Source organism: Branchiostoma belcheri, unplaced genomic scaffold (genome assembly GCF_001625305.1).
Source record: "Branchiostoma belcheri isolate BF01 breed outbred unplaced genomic scaffold, Haploidv18h27 scaffold84, whole genome shotgun sequence".
In the NCBI taxonomy this organism is placed as follows: domain Eukaryota; kingdom Metazoa; phylum Chordata; class Leptocardii; order Amphioxiformes; family Branchiostomatidae; genus Branchiostoma; species Branchiostoma belcheri.
In genome coordinates this window covers 13,108-31,294 of record NW_017804509.1, presented here as the reverse complement: position 1 = coordinate 31,294, position 18,187 = coordinate 13,108, and the positions used below count along the sequence as shown (strand labels likewise).

Genomic DNA, 18,187 nt, shown 5'->3' with positions numbered 1-18,187 from the left:
AGGATTCCTAAGAAGTTATCTTCATATTGTCTTCAGTAAACAAGAAGGTTGGTAGAGTAAGAATCTGATGTTGACAGAAATTTAGAGTAATGATATCCTAGGAATTTACGTGTACATTTTTGGTGTGTTGTCTTTAGTCCATAGCGCAAGGAAGAACTGATAAATGATAAGATTTGGCAGAAGGAAGTTTCTCAAAATTTTCTTTTTCAAGACGAATATGGCAGGAACAAAGTCTTAGCAACATTCCTTTGGTAAAAACCTTCCAGTAAAGATATTGAATACTATACTGTGTACAAATAGGTAAATGTATCAAGTGATGTTTAGACCTTAGAACAAATAGTATAAATTGATTCATCTATTGCTTTTGCACGTAGGTAAATTTTTTTGTACCAACGTATCTGTCTGTTACTGTATGTCTACACGGTAGTTTAAGACCTTACGAAAGTCGCTGTACTTTTGTTGTGTCAATTAAGTTCACATAATACTTGCAAAATGAAATATGCATAAAATACAACCTATGTTGGAATTTCAGTTACAACTATTTTTGCTGCATGCCACAACATACCACAGGGAGTAACAGCCACTCAAGGCTTGACAAGGTGAAGGCCTGAAATAGGTTAAAAGCTCTAATATTAGTACAGCGTATTTGTCCCCAATCAATGGCTCACGGCTGCCAAGAGTTCTTGCAACTAAGTTACGGAGTGAGAGGCCCGTAGCGATGGACTAGGTTCCACTAGGCCTTACTAGGGGGTACGGAGGGTAGAATTTGGCAAAATGGGGAATATCTTGAAAGTTTATCTGTGTTGGTAGAAGTCATTTTGAAACAGTTTAAAGTGTAATATCCAACACAAAAAATTGGACTCACCCAAATTTTCGACCGTACAACTCCAGTCTTTGTCAAGGAATGGACAAAGACTTGACAAAGACTGGAGTTGTACAGTCGAAAATTTGGGTGAGTCCAATTTTTTGTGTTGGAAATTACACTTTAAACTTGTTTCATAATGGGAAATAGTTGACCAGGAGAGTCAGTCCACGGGAAGGTAAGAGAACTGTACTGTGACTAAACTCCCCTGGTTGAATTAGTCTTTCTATTTGGCTAAAATTTACTATTTTTGAACCCGCATTGTTAGTCTGGTGAGGACTATTCGTGGATAACGCAGCCTGTTGTGACTTATATCTTTAATCTTTATTTTTTATTTCAGGCATAACTCGTCCATATAAAACATACAGATAAAAATACAATGTACACACAATGACAGCAGTAAAAAAACATGTCTATACGTACAGACGGGCCCAGATATTGCGGAAGAATCTGTTGCGGGATATTACATCAGATTTGATCAGAACAGATTGGATAATGTTGTTTGAGGAGTTGTACAGACAGGATATGAAAGAATAGCATTGTTTGCGCCATGTAGCGTCAAATGTGTCAGTCCTATTGTAAACAAACATTTCACTGGCAAAATCTGGGTAATGACATTATGATGCGAAAACAGTTGTTGTAAGCAACTCGACACTCTGAGACAACTCTATCTCTAACATCTAGAAAGTAAAAGAGCATTTGTGCTTATCTAAGAGTAGATAGAAGTAAATTACCGGGCTAGAAAATTTTTCTTCGCTAATATACATCTGTGCTACTGCAGAATTTTCTGTGCGGGCGTACAAAGATAAATTCGTTTGAGAAAGAATCAGAGCCCGGGATCTGTGAGATTATGATAACCTCTGCAGTATTTCGGTTAAAGACCTCACTTTTAAACCATTAGTTTTAAGTAGAACTTAAGAACGGAAGATAAAGTGGAAAACAGTTGCATTGTTTAAGCCATTTAATTATTAGAATCCAATAATGGCCCATATTAATCTATCTACCGTCAAATGGAATACTACCAAATACGGCAACCAAACTATTGACAGAAGACCACTTTCTATAAAACACGTCTCTTTTAAATCATAAAACAACCCACCTAACACTAAGGTGTTTTAGAAGGTATGTACCAAAAATGTCCCACAAACCGGTAACATTTACACACAGGATACGTGATGAATTCCGATCTTCTCCTAACCGCCCTCATTGGTTGCCTGGCAACGTGATCGGCCCGGATCATCCCCTGATTGGCCGGCTCCCCGGCATAGCTGTGGGTCGGAGATATGAAAGTATGGCCGCCCCCCGCCATAATCAGAAGTGTACATACACACACACAATTACCGCGCCGCCGATACAGGCATCGACACTCCTATAAATATGACTTTTGAACTATAATAATTAGGCCACATTGACTTAATTTTGTGGATAATGTACCCCTTTGAAGACCCCAAAACTACATGCGAGCGGGCGAATAAAAAAGTTACATACACACACGAAATTACCGAAAATACATACATCACCACTCCTATAATTTAGTATAAATATGACTTTTGAACTATAATAATTAGGCCACACCGACTTGATTTTATGGGTGACATCCTCAATGCGAGCGGGCAAATAAAAAAGAGTCCTGTCCAGAGAATGCAAAGCTGGTATTGCGCATTTGTACATGACATACACAATTACAAGCCTATTATATATGCTGGAGTTTTGCAGCATTTATGAGTTTGCACTATACATCGCCACTCCTATAAATATGACTTTTGAACTATAATAATGAGGCCACACTGACTTAGTTTAATCGATGACATCCTCTGAAGACCCCAAAGCTAATACGAGCGGGTGTATAAAAAGTCCAACCCCAAAAAAATGCTGATAAACCACAATTATGCAAAACTGGTATTCTGGTATTTTGAATTTGCGGTTGTACATAAATACTTTTACAACATACACAGGCCGGCACATGCTGGCCTTTTAAATTTGCAGCATTTATAAGTCGTCACTATACTGAGTTATAGAGTTCCATGGAGCGTCGACAGCCTGGGTGACGTCCTCCGTAGTTACCGCCGGCTCCCTACTCTCGGTAGCCACAATGAATGACTGAAGATGGCATCCAGGCTTCAACCTCCTCGGAATTTTTTTTAGAACAGACGAATATCAATGAGCACGCAGATGTCATCCATAAAATTAAATCAGTGTGGCCTTTGTGTACCATACATAGCATGTCATTGCTGTGTGTCATACCAGCGTAGCGCCGGCGCTGATGCGGTTCGGGGGAAGAGAGACATTTTAATCGAACTGTTTGCAAAACTGTTTGCGGCCAACAGATGAAAGTATGCCGTTGTTTTCGACCTAACAACGTTTTTGTTACCGCCGAGGCCCCACAACTCATAACAAATATACACCTCGGGCGGGTAAATTCACGACTGTACAAAATACATTACATGTGCGTTATTTTTCAATTTGCTGTTTATCGATTAATCTCGTCCAGCAAACGTGGAACTTGTTTTCGAATGACGTCTTGTGAATTTTTGCTGGGTTTCAAGTCTCCAGGCTACAGAGTTATAAGTCGGCCTGACTCCGGCGAAAGTCGCCCGGTTACAGACCTACAAGTGGAAGTGGAGACCTCAAGTGGGCTTCTCTTTTTAACGATATCTGATGGAGGCATTCCGGGAGGCCCCAATCTCCAGGCAAACTTAGAAAGGGCTGACCATGTGAAATGTTGATGCTATACGCAAAAAAAAAAATTGTTACTCATGACAGCAAGCAACTGGATATGATTTTGGAAACGGTCAGACGTTTCAGGTAGCGTCCACTACCTTTCGTCAGTGACACGGGAGAGTTGTCAGAAAAGCAGGTTTATAAGTACGAACTATTGATTGATAAGGAAATAAGTAAATACAATTTTTTGAAAGTCCAAAAGGAAACAAAGTTAGACAAGTCTAGACAAGGATGATGCAAATTAGTCAAGTAGTTCCTGTTGTAGAGTAGCGACGTAGCGATGCTGTAACCCCTGTCACACACTCATGACCTCATCACGACTTTACTCCTGACAACTCCCCAACTGAGGCCGGCGCTGGGTCCGAAGTAGCCTAGAATTCATTCTATTCATGCTTCAGTTTGCTCCTCTGGTCGCATCTATGAAGAATAGGTCTTTATCGAGTTTGATTGTCAAAATTTGTAGCCTACACCGACAAGTTTTGAAGATCGGTAGACAACCTAGCTGACGTAATCCCACAGATGACCTTTCTCACCACTACCTCCCAACCATGGTCTGAAGAAAGTTGGGACGCTGGTTATGTGTGAGAAGGACTTTAGGCAAATGAGATGGCGAACAGTCAGTTGTTTGATTAGTTAGTACAGGAAATTCTCTATAGCTAGTTTGGAAGCTCGTATGTGCTGATAGCCCCCTGTACACACATTCCAAGAACGATAGATAGGTTCGCAATAGATCGACGGCAAAAAAAGTCGTGGATGTTTCGTTCAAAATCCAGCTGTGTAAGACGAGAGGATGCTCGGTTCACTGTTTTGCTCACACTCCTACGACTAATAAATTGTAATGACGAACTTGATCGGGGATCCTTAAAGTGTGCTGACATTTGCATGATGATGGGAAAGTCTAGTCTCTACCAAACTAAAACAATGGGTTGCTGAAAACGTTTCATTTGAAATTGGCAAAAAAGATATTGATATACCAGGGGAGTTAGCCGTTGGTTCTTGAGTGTGCTCCTATGGCCGGCTAACTCTTTGTGTATGTCATGCAGTCTATCTAGCCAATTATAAATTTTTAGCAACCAATTGGAGTCTTATAGAGACTAGACTTTCCCATCATTATAGAGTAGTATATAGTATTGTTGTGATAGTTAGATTTTTAGCACTTAGCATTAGAATGTAGCGTTTCTGTCTTCAATACTCAATGTTTCATAGACCACATTTGGTCGCATGTTCATTTAGCCCATTTAGGCAGAGTATGCAATAAAATTCATTCATTATGCAAGTGTGCACTTTAAGAAGAAATCCGGCAGGAAATGTCAAACTAACGCCCCGTCTCCCACTGACCAACCTCCCGCCCGCGAATGCTTGATGTGCAATTTATCAACCTGAATTCGCGCTATTTGTTTGCTCCCGTATTAATGTTCATTAAAAAGTCACACAGAGCGGGCGGAATAAATCGGGGAAAGATTGAGATCAGTTATAAAGTGCTTAACTGTGTCAACCCGACGTAAGCCGGAGGAAACCAAGGATACCGGGGACTGAAACTCTAATGCAGTTGAAAGTTCAGCAGATTCTTCGCAAAGGGAAAGTAGTCAGGATACATGTAAGGTTACAGGATGGTGAAGAGGTGTAGTCTAGACGTGGTTTGTGAATTTGGAGTGTTAAAGTCGCCGTGAAGTGTTGTCGGCGTTACGGTGCCGTGTTTGCGTCGGACGCGTTGCATATCTGTTCTTCCTGGCGTCGCAAGTATGGCTAGTCTAAGCGCGGAATACATGAGGTCATCTCGAAGCAAATTCTTTTCAGCGCGAGTCGTTAATGCACATATCATGAACTCTGCACCCCAATCCGGACTCCATACCAGTCTTCCTCGGCGACGCAAGAGGCAACTTTTTCCTACCGTATGGCAAATTGCGCTCTATCCTTCAACATTCAACCTTTAACACTACAGTAGGGCAAACTATTACTATTGCTCTACAGAGGCTGTTTTGTCCGTTTGAAGGTAGAAAAAAAGAAATACAACCGAGCCTAGATTTAACCACAAACGCACCACTCGGGACAACAATGGCCGGGTGACTTCAAAGCGAACCCGCGCGCCGTAAAAGTCGCGGCCGCTCCAATGCCCGTGTGTACCTTACCCAGCCATAAACCGGCAGGACCGTAATTGGCCCCACGATAAGATTTGCCGAGTCGTTCGACTCCCGACCGACGCCGGAATTTTTACGACTTCTGCCCGTCACTGCATCGCGCGACGCCCGCAAGGTGTTTGCGAACGGGGTAGGCTCTACCAGGCTTCGGGAGGCGGATGGAGCGAGTAGACATCGGCCAAATAGAGAGATAACATGCCAGGGGAGTTTGTCTGCGGGGAGAAAACATTGTGCGGCAAAATGTTCTCTCCAGCAGACCAACTCCCCTGGCATGCTATCTCTCTATTTGGCCGATTTCTACTCTTTCCAGCCGCCTCCCTAGTCTCTACCAGACTAACTACGCTGGCTATATATTGGAGAATATTTGCCAGGGGAGTTTGGCCGCCTTGTAGGTTTGACTGGCCGCGGAGGGAAAGAAACTTCTAGTACCTCCCCGTGGCCGGACTCCCTTGGCCAATTTTACTCTCTTTTTTGCCGAATTCTACAACCCGTAGTTCCGTAGATGGGCCTGGTGGAGGCTACGGTGTTTGCGGAACCTATCAGAGAGTGTGGGGCGAACGTAGCCTCCGCCAGGCTTCGGGAGGCGGCTGCAAAGAGTAGAAATTATAACATATATGCTGGTCCGTGATGAGAGAGTACTGTTTGCTGTGCTGTACGCAAGGGGGTGATTGTAGCAGGGTGGCTGACACGTCAAGTAGCAAGTATAAATTGCCTCTGCCAGCCTTCGGAGGCGACTGCAAAGTAGATATAGATATAGAAATTGGCCAAATAAAGAAATAACATGTGCCAGGGGTTACTCGGCCGCTAGAGAGTATACTTTCATATGCGGTAGACTGTTTATGTAATGTAAATCATACATCATTTCAGCTGATAATGGCTGCTACTGTATGTTTTGTACGATGTGTAGTTTGTATCGAAATAAACCATTCATTCATTCACGTACTCTCTAGGCCAACTCCCCTGGCATATGTTACCTCTCTAATTGACAAATTTCTACTATTTCTAGCCGCCTCCCGGAGCCTGGTACCGGCTAGAACGAGCAGGGGTGAGTGTAGCAGGGTGACTGACACGTCAAGTAGAAGTAGCCTCTAGCAGGCTTTGGAAGTGGCTGGAATTCGTGTCGAAAATTGGCCAAATAGACAGATAACACGCTAACGGTGTGGCAAATGTACTCCCAACTCTCCTGGCATGTTGGTATCTGGCTATCTGACCGATTTCTAGTCTTTCCAGCTAATTCCAAAGCCGGGTAGAGGCTAAAGCAAAGGATACTGTATAGGAGACAGGGCGACTGACACGTCAAGTACATCAACCAGCGATAGTTTTATTAGGTAGTCTGGCCACAGGCCAGTTAGGATACTGTATTGGGGCAAAAGGACTCACATATCAAGAACTGGGTTAGCTACAAGATGTACATATATATGCATCGATTAGTCAAGCATAACCAATCAAAAGAATAATCAAACTTTATTGTAACAATAGTAACATGTACATGGGATGTTACTAAATTACAAAGAACAAATCTGATAAGTAAACGACATCCTGTGTCCCAAACTGCACCTCTATCTACTCCAGCTAAAGGTCCTGTTCCACTCTGTGCAGGGCATAGGGGCGGTGCCCATCTCCATTTCTGTAGCCATACAGTTGTGAAAGCACTACAGCAGGGGGCTAGCCCACTGGTAGTGTTGTGTGTTTGACCTTCCCATAATCTTTCTCGTAGATGTTGAGTGCTAAGCAGAGAAAGCAGTATGTACCATTTTTAAAGTCTTTGGTCTAACCCGGCAGGGGTTTGAACTCACGACCTCCCGGTTACAAAGCGAGCACTCTATCTACCCTATTAAGCTCCAGCTACCTGAGGAAAAACCTCCACACCGCCCATGCCATCAGGCAGACGAATCCCGCGATCCAGCAGCGCAGAACGTGATCCGGGAAAGGGATCTGCAGCAGATCAGATGACGATCTGACGATGATCAGGATCTCAGTGATCACAAGTAGACACGCCATCCACGTTTCGTAACCAAGGTACTCACAGTTCCTGTTGAGCAAATAGAAAAAAAAGAAATATGGCCGTGAACAAAGAAGTCGTGGCGCTTCATACAAAATAAAAGATATATCTTCATTATCACCGTTGTGGATCATCATATCATCATCATTGTAAAGGTGTACCGGCCAGGTGTTATCCAATGTAATCTCATGGTAGCACAAGTAGGCTTTCAAGGTCAATTTTCTGGTCATTCTTATAATGTAGTAAAGTTGAATTATCCCCATCCCGTAGCATACTGATATCTGTGAGCCAAAAATACGATGTAGATGTCAGAAAACGGTTGTTTTTCTTATCATTGGCTGGTTCCAGGTACTCGAAATAAAGAGACGTCCCGCTTCACATATGAAATAACAACGAAAATGTGTCACTCAATATCACGCAGATTTTCTGACCCGAACTATTTTTTTTATAATTTTTTTAGGCCCTGAATTAGATATGATGTATCTAAGATACTAGTAGCTTAACTCACGGGTCGTCCATATACCGGTAGACTCGTCGCGACACCACAGCGCCCCCTACCAGATACAGCACCAACCGCACCGTCTGCAGCCAGTGTGAGATGGGAATCCACAGCACGGCCTTCAGGTAGAACGCGTTCAGCTCCATGATCAGTAGCTAGAAAGTTTGCAAGGTGATCGTGGTTAACCTAAAAAAACCCAGATCTCTTTCGATTGCAAGACAGTATCCATTAGCCAGAGGAGTTTTGGCGGTCAATCTCCTCTGGCTAATGAATACTGTCTTGCCATCGAAAGGAATCTGCTTGGAGATAACTTGTGGTTAGGCTTGTTGGCTTAGCGTTCGGATCCTTAGTAGACCCCAATGCTGTGCCATTGGGAAAGGCATTTTACACATATTTCTTTGCTCGACTCAGGTGACAGTGAGTTCCTAGCTTCAGTTAAGGGGTAGAAGGGTTAATGGAGTTGTTGAGCTAAAATGTAAAGGTTCTGGGTTTGAACCCCAAGCAGTCGCTTGGGAAAGGCATTCTACTCCTTATTTTACTGAACTTTTAGGCCTTTTTTGTCAAAGCATTTTACTCCTATTTGCTCACTTGACTCTCCCCACGGATGGGAAGTAAATCCGGAGTTCCCATGTTTGAGAAGGGTGGACGGTTATTTCTGACAGTGACTGAACACTTACACTTGCGATGAACGCGAAGACGCACAGGCACCGTTTGAAACGCCAAGTACGGCTCCAATCGACTTGCGTCCTCTTGCTAGGATAGACCGGAACGTCCCATAGGCTCCGCCAATTGTACAACTGCAAGGAATAGAAAAACATTCAAATTGCAAACTGTTATTTTTTTATTATTGGCGGAAGACCCAAACTAACGTAGAATAGAAAAGTTAGAGCCGGGCTACCCAGGTTAAACAGAAAAAGCAATGAATAATATAAAATGAAAAGACCAGTATTCATTCCCTAAGGTTACCGCAAAGACTGTTTCCTATGTACACGAAGAAGGGAGACTAAACTCACCCTCATGTTCAGATACTCCAGTGTCTTCATACCACACCAGATCCCCAGACTGTTGCACAGGACCACATCCAGAATCCACTGGGAGAACAAGGTATAAAACAGCCGTGAGCACGCAAGTGCCTGTCAATCAAATGTTGGGGTGGAGAGTTTAACGTTTTTGGCATTTATCGTCTCCAATATTAGGGAGTGTACCGGCATACCCATTGCCAGTTTTTTTACGTAAGGTAAAAAAGTTTTTTTTTAACGTAAAATGTTTTTACGTACCCTAAATTGCCCATTTTCTCCCCTAATTAATCCCTCGTTACTCACGTGGTCCCACCAGCACTCCTGAAACTCGGGAATGTGGTGCTCCAGACTGTACTCCACCAACTCAAACATCACACTCAGCACATGGGCAAGCCAGTAGTCACGGAGGGCCAACGCCTGGGAGGACATAAAGAAACCCTTTACCACGTAATAACAGGCAAGAGGATGCAACTGGCAGGCCACATCCTACGCCTATCATGAAGCCAGCGCCACTCAAAGACGGCCATGACCTGGGTGCCATCAGGGGGCAGAAGGAAGAGAGGTCGGCCAAAGAACACCTTCCAAGAGGACCTCAAAAGGGCAAACATAGCTGCTGGGAAGAGGCCGAAGAGGCACCAGCCTTAGACCCAGATGGAAGCTTGCTGCCGGCCCAATGGGCCTGTAGGCACAGGAGGACCTAAGGTCTAAGATAAGGTTACTACGTGCGTCACTTTAGTGCCACCAAGCTTGTCTCAAGAATAGCTGAGACTCACCATTCTGCAAAAATGTCTCCAGGCCCTAATTAATAATCACTAAATACATGTACTGAAGCTGTCAATACCATATCGTACAATGTATGTCCGTCATACAACGCACGACGGAAGCATTGCAATTTGACTATTGATTGTATGGGCCATTTTAGCTAACTTCAAGAGATTTCAATAATTATCGATACTCACATTAAAATAAAACCCCAGGGTGTGCGAAGCCCAGTATATGTCACATTCAGCCTACAAAAAGAATTGAAATATTAGTGTGTTCATCTGTATCGGTAGAAATCACTATAAAATGGGTTTTGAACTGTTTGGGCCTAGTCAAATATTGAAAAGAATGTTGTATACGCTTGAGAATGCAATGATACAAAGAAAGATATACAGTACAGCATTAGTAACATTGACAAATGTTTTTACTAGTTTACCCAAAGCTTTTTCAATACTCTCTCCGGATGTTCGGGGTCCCAAAACGTGCAATTTTCGCCGTACGACTTTCTGGACAGCGGCACCCCTAGCGATACATCCAGGTACTTCAACGACTGCCTGCTCTGGTCCACTGTCTGTGGAATAACGAGAAAAAAACTCTGATTACGAACAGAAAAGTTGTTAGAAATTTGCCAGACAGGTATTTGGTTGCTATATGGCAACTGAAATATTTAAAAAAATCATGACTTTGAATATGACAGTGGTATAATTTCTCTATCCATATAAGTATGACTTAACTGGACAGGTTGACAAATATAGACACAAGCTGACCAGTTTCCTTTTTTTCTGATTTATTCCTATTCTCACACACCTAGAAATATATTTGCAACTTATAAATAGACAAACATTTACCTGGAATAACAGTAAGGTTAGTCCAATCTGGTACAGGACGGAAAGACAGAATAATAGTCTCCAAAAAACTGCAAGAATGAAAGAAAACAAACTAAATTCATTATATCACCATTCCTGTAGATTTGTATTCTGAAGCACTTATCTCAACACCCGCGAAATCCAGACGATAATCAATTAAAACAGACATAAACATAGATCATTTACGTATCAATGAACAGAAAAGGGAATAGCTCGTCTTACCCGGATGCGGCCACTTGAATGGTCCATCGGGAGCGAAGGGTACAGCGGAGACCAGAAAGACCGTCACAAAAATTGCAATGTACCTACGAAACCAAATAAAATGTACCTACGAAACCAAATGCTTGTGTGTACAGAGTTAATGTAACTTAATTTTAACACAACAAACAGGCCGCTACGAATTTCCGTACTGAGTTTCCTTCATCAGGTTAGAATGACCAGTCACCGGGACACGTGACCGTACGAACACAAAAGACCTCTTAGAGTCGGTATGATGGAGCTTTATGACCCTTATAAGACATATGAACCTGAACTATGTAAGGCCGAACAAGCAATCGAGAATGAAGAAAAATTACCTTTTGGCAACGAGACTGTCAGTCGCTGACGACGTTTCGACAAACAGTGCGAAGTAGATAAGAACACACGCCAGCACTGCAGGGACCCAGCTTCTTCTGAGGAACAAACACACTGGTGTGTATTATAGAAGCATTTTGTACAACTTCTTGCAATTGAATTCTACTCTATACCAAATCTTCATGAGAACAGGTGGAGATTTTAGAATGTGTGTATCATATCATGCCCACTTACAATAATATAGACAAAAACATGTCGGATCAAAAAGTCATAAAATACCCTTTCTACTGCGCGCAGAAGCTTCAGTTTGTTTGGGATTGAAAATTTATGAAACCATTAAATGTTTTTATATTATATCGCAGGCAATGTGTTAGTTCAGGCAATGTTTTTCTAAAAGAACCTTACCGAAAAGACGAGGTATTTCCTTTTCCATATTCCACATTGTCCTGACTCCATTCCAGTTTCTTCTTCAGTAAGAATTCGAACGGTAGCATGACGTGGTCATCTGAAGTCATGATCAGCGGGCCGTTGCTCTCACCTCGGCGGGGGCCGTCTCTCTCCTCCCCCGACGGATCGCACACACCGGTACGGTGGACTTCCGCGGAGTTAGACGCTTCGCCCATTTCTACTGGGACCTGTGGGGCTAAGATTAAAAAATCAATTTGTGTGGCTGTTCTGTTTATCGTTTGCACCGCAACGTGTTGCACATTTGGTTAAGTTTTAAAATGTAAATATATACGTTACGTCGTATTGTACAAAACTCCAAGAAGACTAGCTACATACTTGTCTGTTTGTACCTGTATCCCTGCTAATGGAGGAAGTGAAGCACCTATAGCACCTAAAGCAACGTGCTTTATCTTTTAATGTGTTTGACAGTTGAAGTAAATTTGCCAGCCTTAAACACTGGAGTGCGTATTCCAGATCTCGACGTGTCATGTAAATAATGCTTCATATATGTGCTAAACAACATTCCTGTTCGTGCATGTGATCGTGTTTGTAATGTTTGACTAAAATCTACAATTCATGAAATATTAGAGAGGTTCTTGTATGTTGCTATATTGTAAAATTTATAATTTTATTTGCATGAAATCGGTGATGATTAGACGATAAATTTCAATGCATATGGGGGAGGGGGGCATTTACGAAGCAGACGACGGAATTTCTTTTGCCACATGTTGCAGCAGTTTATTGGAAAACGCAGGTGAAAATTAAAGCAAAACTCACCTCTGTATTCTTCACTTGGCAAAAATCGTACATAAACTGCCAACTTATGTGCTTATACTCATACTTTTAACTTTTAGAAACATTTTGGACGACGTCAAAAAGAACTGTTGACCTATAAACAATAACCGGTCGAACCACCTGAAACTATGCGCATGCGTTCTGCGCAGCATTCTCAAGGTTATGTTTGAATTTCGCGCTTTTTTTCTGAAAGATATTATTTTGCTTTGCCTCATATTTCTAAAAGCCTGCCTGGATCCATTTATAAACGCGGTATCTGCCGGTGATATTTAGGACACATAAACACACAGGCCAGGTACATGCAGGTGTTGTATGAATGAATGAATGAATGAATTTTTATTTACGTGTCTTGCGACTTGCTGTTGTAAGGCTACAGCAAGTACTTAGTACATGGATGACATGAACCGCAGACTCCAAATCTAATAAGATAGGGTGAAAAAAAAGGCGGGCCAAAATAACAAGGTTCCTAAATTTTCAAATTTGACATCATAAACCCTGTTAAACAAGAAATGATACCTATGTCGCGATAGATTTATTGCCAACTATTACGACAACTAGAAAAAGCGATATCTGCCGGTACCATTTGGGACACATAAACACACACACATCATCTGCAGGTGCTTTAAACACTCCGACCCTCCCGGCACATCCGGCCGGAACTATAGCGTTATCTCACCCTCCCGGATGTATGACGTCAGCGCGCGCAGTGTCCCCCTCCCCGGGCCTTCCGCCGTTGCCATGGAGATGGAATACCGGGGGTTAACCTGAAGGTCGTTCCACGGAGCGGTTTGATGCAAATATTGCCCCGCGTCCGGATATTAAACTTATCAATGGCGGCGGCGTGAATTCAGTTGTATGTTTAGCGTTAAATACGGTCTTTGGATGAGTGTGAAGGTCTTTCAGCACCAAGGAGAGGGACAGTGTTAGTGTGAATGTCTTTTAGCACTATGGAAATCGGTCCTTTCTTAATTAAAAACGTTTCCTTATTTATGTCATGTCATTCTTTTCAACATTTCTTTTTCTATTTAACAATAAAGCAATGGATTGTTTTTGATTTGGTTGAATCCAAAGCAGTATACATACCCACAAATACATTTATATACTGAACAAGTGCTCAATCATGACATTTCACAAGACAACACACTTTTTTCAATGTTCAGAATCCGTAAAAATTGTAGCTTGCCTTTGCAATACTAGTCAGTCTAGTACGACTACCTCTAAAATCGGCGCCATGTTGTTGTGGACTACATACCGTTGCTCATTTTTACAATGAATGAGCATCCATTCATTCGAATTCATTAGGAGCAAGCGGTTTGCGTCATGACGTCAACACAACACAAAAGGTCAGGGGTGACTCACGAAATGGCGGGAAACGGTGCAATTACAGGGCGACCTTCGGTGATCTTTACTGAAGTCTGACTAACGATGTTCGATAATTGTCCTTCTAAGAATCAAGAATGAAGGCCGATTCTCCAATCACCCTGTCATACTGGCTGAGTCAAAAGCCAGCGAGCCTGTTTACGAAGTGGTCGATGCAGTTACTAGTCCTTGTACCCTTGCACGTACACACACACATACGAACGCACGCACGCACACAAACGATCACGCGCACACGCACATACTCTATTTTGACCCTGATGAGGGTTTAACGACATAATGCAACCGAAAAGCCTCCACTCTTGTTTGTGATGTTGGAATCCAGTGGGTCTGTTTCCTATCAAACAGACGTTCATGACCGCTTAAATAAAGTGTAGGAAGATGATTTATATTGAACATAGAAGCACGTCTACCTTTCATATAGTATGTGAATCAAGGGGACAGACTCCGCTATCAGCTCACTGTTGTAGCCGGCAACAAGATATTGCACAGAGCCTGATGTTTCTACACAAGGCAGCTGTATATATCTGTCAGTTCAGTTAAGACACGCAAGAAGACATTACACATTTGCACTGCACATCCCATTGTTTCTACATAGACGGTTAGCGCTGACATGTATTAAAATGTCTATGCGGTATACCATTTCTGTACAACTACATAATGACCTATAAGTGTTTATGACCAGCCGCCCACCCGTGTTTAATGGGGCGAATAATGACCCATTTGTGGCGAGAGAGCTTTAATTATGAACATCTGAAAATTAGGTCAACCCTGCCTTTTAATCAACTAACAGTTACTGTCACAGTGTGATGACTCTATGCTATGGTGTGCTATTGTGTTTTTTTTTAAGTTCCGAGGTACAAAATACAAATGTAGTTACAACTTGCGCTGTATTCTGTTATGTTTTGATGTATAATGTGTTTTCAACAATGTAGAATATTGTATCCGTACAATAACTTGAATAAGTTTCTCCACACAACTGCTACCTCCTCTTCTTAGACAGTTCTTCCTTCATTGTTATGTTGTGTTGTACATGTAACTGAATTGTGTTACGTAGAGCGCAGCTGTATGGTGTTTTATATTATGTTTCGTTGTAACGTTATACTGTTATAATCAGGTTTTCCCGGCCACAGCTGCCACCCCTATTCACTCTCTCCGTTCGTTTTAATACTGTCGTACTGCGGTTGAGAAATGTAGTCAAGCAAGGACATTGTACACAGATATAATGTTCTTGAGTGATCACTGAACTGTGTTGTGTTGCAATACTGTATAGTGTATTGTGAGGTGTTGTATTCTGTAATGTGTTGTATACATCATACTGTTATAAATATCAGACCTTATAATCAGTTTTTCCCGGGAACACTAGAGCACAACTGCCAACCCCCATTCACTGTTCCGTTCCTTCATGCAGTGTATTGTGTTGCAACCCTACTAGGTGTTGTATTGTGTGTAATGTGCTGTATCAAGAAGGTTCTTTTTTAACCTCCTTGGTTGTATACTTAATACTTTTGTACTGATCAGGTTTTCCCGGGCACAGATGCCAACCCCCATTCACTCTCCCGTTCCTTCATTTTAGCTGTATATTGTGTTTCAAGCCTATGTTGTATGTTGTGTGGCGTTGCAATTGTAAGGTGTTGTATTGTGTAATGCGTTGTATACATTATACTGTTATAATCAGTTTTTCCCGGGCACAGCTAGAGCACAACTGCCAACCCCCATTCACTCTCCCGTTCCTTTCATGGTCACTGACAGTGTGTTCAACACTGTGTTGTAAGGTGCTGTATTTTGTTTTGCGTTGTAGATAGAACTTTATTGTACAATAATTGCAAATGGTACAATGTATGGCAACGTACAAAAAATATTGAATAAGACCTAATATGGAATAAAACCTAATAAAAATACTAATAATACTCAACGGAAGGGCTAGTTACTGTCTTATAATTGAGTGAGGCTAATCACGAGTTTCGCTACTTTTTCGGGTATATAATAAAAAAGCAGTCTTATATATATTTACCTTTTTTTCTATTGTGGGAATCATCGTTATAATCAGGTTTTCCCGGGCAAAGCTGCCACCCCCATTCACTCTCCCGCTCCTTCATTCACCCCGGGTATCTATTATTTATGAATGACGTGTGGCACATGCGCACGGGGCCCAGTGCGAGATGTTGTGTACATGTTGTCGCTTCGTCGTCTGACCCATGCAAGATGGGCCGAAATGGCCTGATGTGGCTAAACCAGCGACTGCCAGCTACCCTAGCAGCTTGCTTCACCCTTCTAGTTCTTCCTCCCACCTCAGGTAAGCTCGGTTCTGTACCGTTTTGCAGAAAAACGTCTGGTTTCGAGCCTCCTTTTTGTGCCCGAGCTCCCAGTGCGCCGCCATGTTTTACTGTGTAATGTTGTCCTCTTCGAGTCCGCCTCCGTAAAATATTATGACACGAAACATAAATTTTGTAGCTAGCTGTCACGGGACACTTCTAGAGCGTATGCATCTAGAAATAGCTGTATGTTAACGTAGATTCTTAATCTAGCTGTCGTTGGTTTTGTTTACGTGGCTGCACGACGTTGCACCAAATAATATAACGGTCAGGCTAGGTTGGTTTCGAACCCGGGACTCTAGGTTCACCTGCGCGGCTTCCACAAAGGCGTCGGGGTGGGAGGGCATTTCTCTTTGTAAAGGGGAAATTATAATGCTACTGCTGGATTTAGGATTAGGATTTAGAGCTGGAATTATCTGTTGAAACGTCTGGAAGGTGTGCATGGCTCTGTCAGTACCAGTTTTTGTTTTGTTTTTTTCTTAAATGGCTTAATTACCCATTATTAATATTATGATAATGATCATTCTGGTATACTCCTTAACACCTGAGCGAAGTGAGGAAAGTCGTGTAGAGTGCCTTTTCCAAGGGCACAACGTTGGTGACATGGCAGGATTCGAACCCAGGACCTTCTGATTCAGAGCCGAATGCTCTGTCGTACGTTACGCCACACGACCCCACAGTTTAGCTAAGTCATGATAGCATCCACAGCATGCCAAAAACTGGGGGTTTGGGGGGGGGGGTCTTCAGGGTCTTTGGGAGCTTTTATGTGCTATTTTCTGATTGCATACAAACAACATAGCTGGCCTGGTTGAATTACCCCCATTTTTTGTGACTGCGCTAATCAGAAAACAGCCGAAGACCACCAAACCCCCACTTCTATAAGCCTGCTACAGAGGCTTAATGTCATGATAGATGTCTTGTCACGGATTGTAGTGGAGTGAGACAACATACCTTAATGCCAAATGCAGGAGAGACAACAAGTCACCCGTCCGCCCTACTGTAGTGTCCCGGTCATGCCTGAACTCACTCTCATGTGCACGGGTCACGGCTTCGCTGAGGAGCACATTCTTTTCTCCACGCAGTGTGCTTGTCTCAAATTCTATAACATAAACAACATCTGTGAAAGATTTTGCATTCGTTGTTTGTCAATGGCCATATTAGAGGAACATTTTATCCCCGAAAATTCATTAACCTTGCACAAATTAAGATAGGACGTATTCAATTAGTACATAGATATCACTATGAAACCCTTCTTTTGTCTATGCAGTGTGCTTGTCTCATATTCTCTAACATAAACAACAAGAGAATATTACTCTTGCGTGTTTGCATATACGGAAGAGATTGTGTCATGTATTATCCTGAAGAAGGCAACAGTGGTTATTACAAATTTGATCCTTGTGTGATAAAGTTCAGCACTGTACTACTATGATTTCTACCAATGAATGAACTTCTAAAATAGGAAACAAAATGCATTCATTGTTTATCATTGACTATTTTGAAGGCATTTTGACTAATGCAGTAATGGACTGTCACCTGTGAAAGTTCATTAACCTTGCACAAATGAAGATAGGACATATTAAATTAGATACCTACATGTACAATAGGTAGCATTGCCAGTAGCATAAGGACTTCATTATGCAAGTTTATCAGTTACAAGGGAAGGTCAAGTAGAGTGTAAAAGCACTCTGGTGATAACGCTGTGTTTATTTGCTTTTTCGAGGGTCCAGGACTTTGACCTTAAAACAAACACAGCTTTTGTTATGACTTTTGAGCCTTTCACAGACTTCTGTTCCTTCTCAGTCTGTCTATTT

At 42.2% G+C, this 18,187-nt stretch overlaps 1 protein-coding gene across 1 annotated transcript; it reads right to left on the bottom strand.

Moving 5' to 3' along the window:
• Positions 1 to 7,528: 7,528 nt before the first annotated feature.
• On the bottom strand, positions 7,529 to 12,065 carry LOC109486878 (phosphatidylserine synthase 2-like). Its single transcript, XM_019790784.1, has 11 exons — positions 11,848 to 12,065; positions 11,445 to 11,540; positions 11,092 to 11,174; positions 10,852 to 10,919; positions 10,440 to 10,574; positions 10,201 to 10,251; positions 9,545 to 9,658; positions 9,236 to 9,313; positions 8,900 to 9,019; positions 8,232 to 8,377; positions 7,529 to 7,753 (listed from the first exon to the last, which is right to left on the bottom strand). Exons 1-11 carry the CDS (start codon positions 12,063 to 12,065, stop codon positions 7,567 to 7,569), a joined length of 1,296 nt encoding a protein of 431 aa, XP_019646343.1. The 3' UTR covers positions 7,529 to 7,566.
• Between the last annotated feature and the right edge of the window lie 6,122 nt (positions 12,066 to 18,187).

Coding starts and splice junctions, on each gene's coding strand:
- LOC109486878 (XM_019790784.1), bottom strand. CDS start 12,065: ATGGGCGAAGCGTCTAACTCCGCGGAAGTCCACCGTACCGGTGTGTGC. Junction 11,175..11,444: donor GACAGTCTCGTTGCCAAAAG/GTAATTTTTCTT, acceptor TTGGTTTCGTAG/GTACATTGCAATTTTTGTGA. Junction 9,659..10,200: donor CCCTGGGGTTTTATTTTAAT/GTGAGTATCGAT, acceptor ATGTCCTCCCAG/GCGTTGGCCCTCCGTGACTA.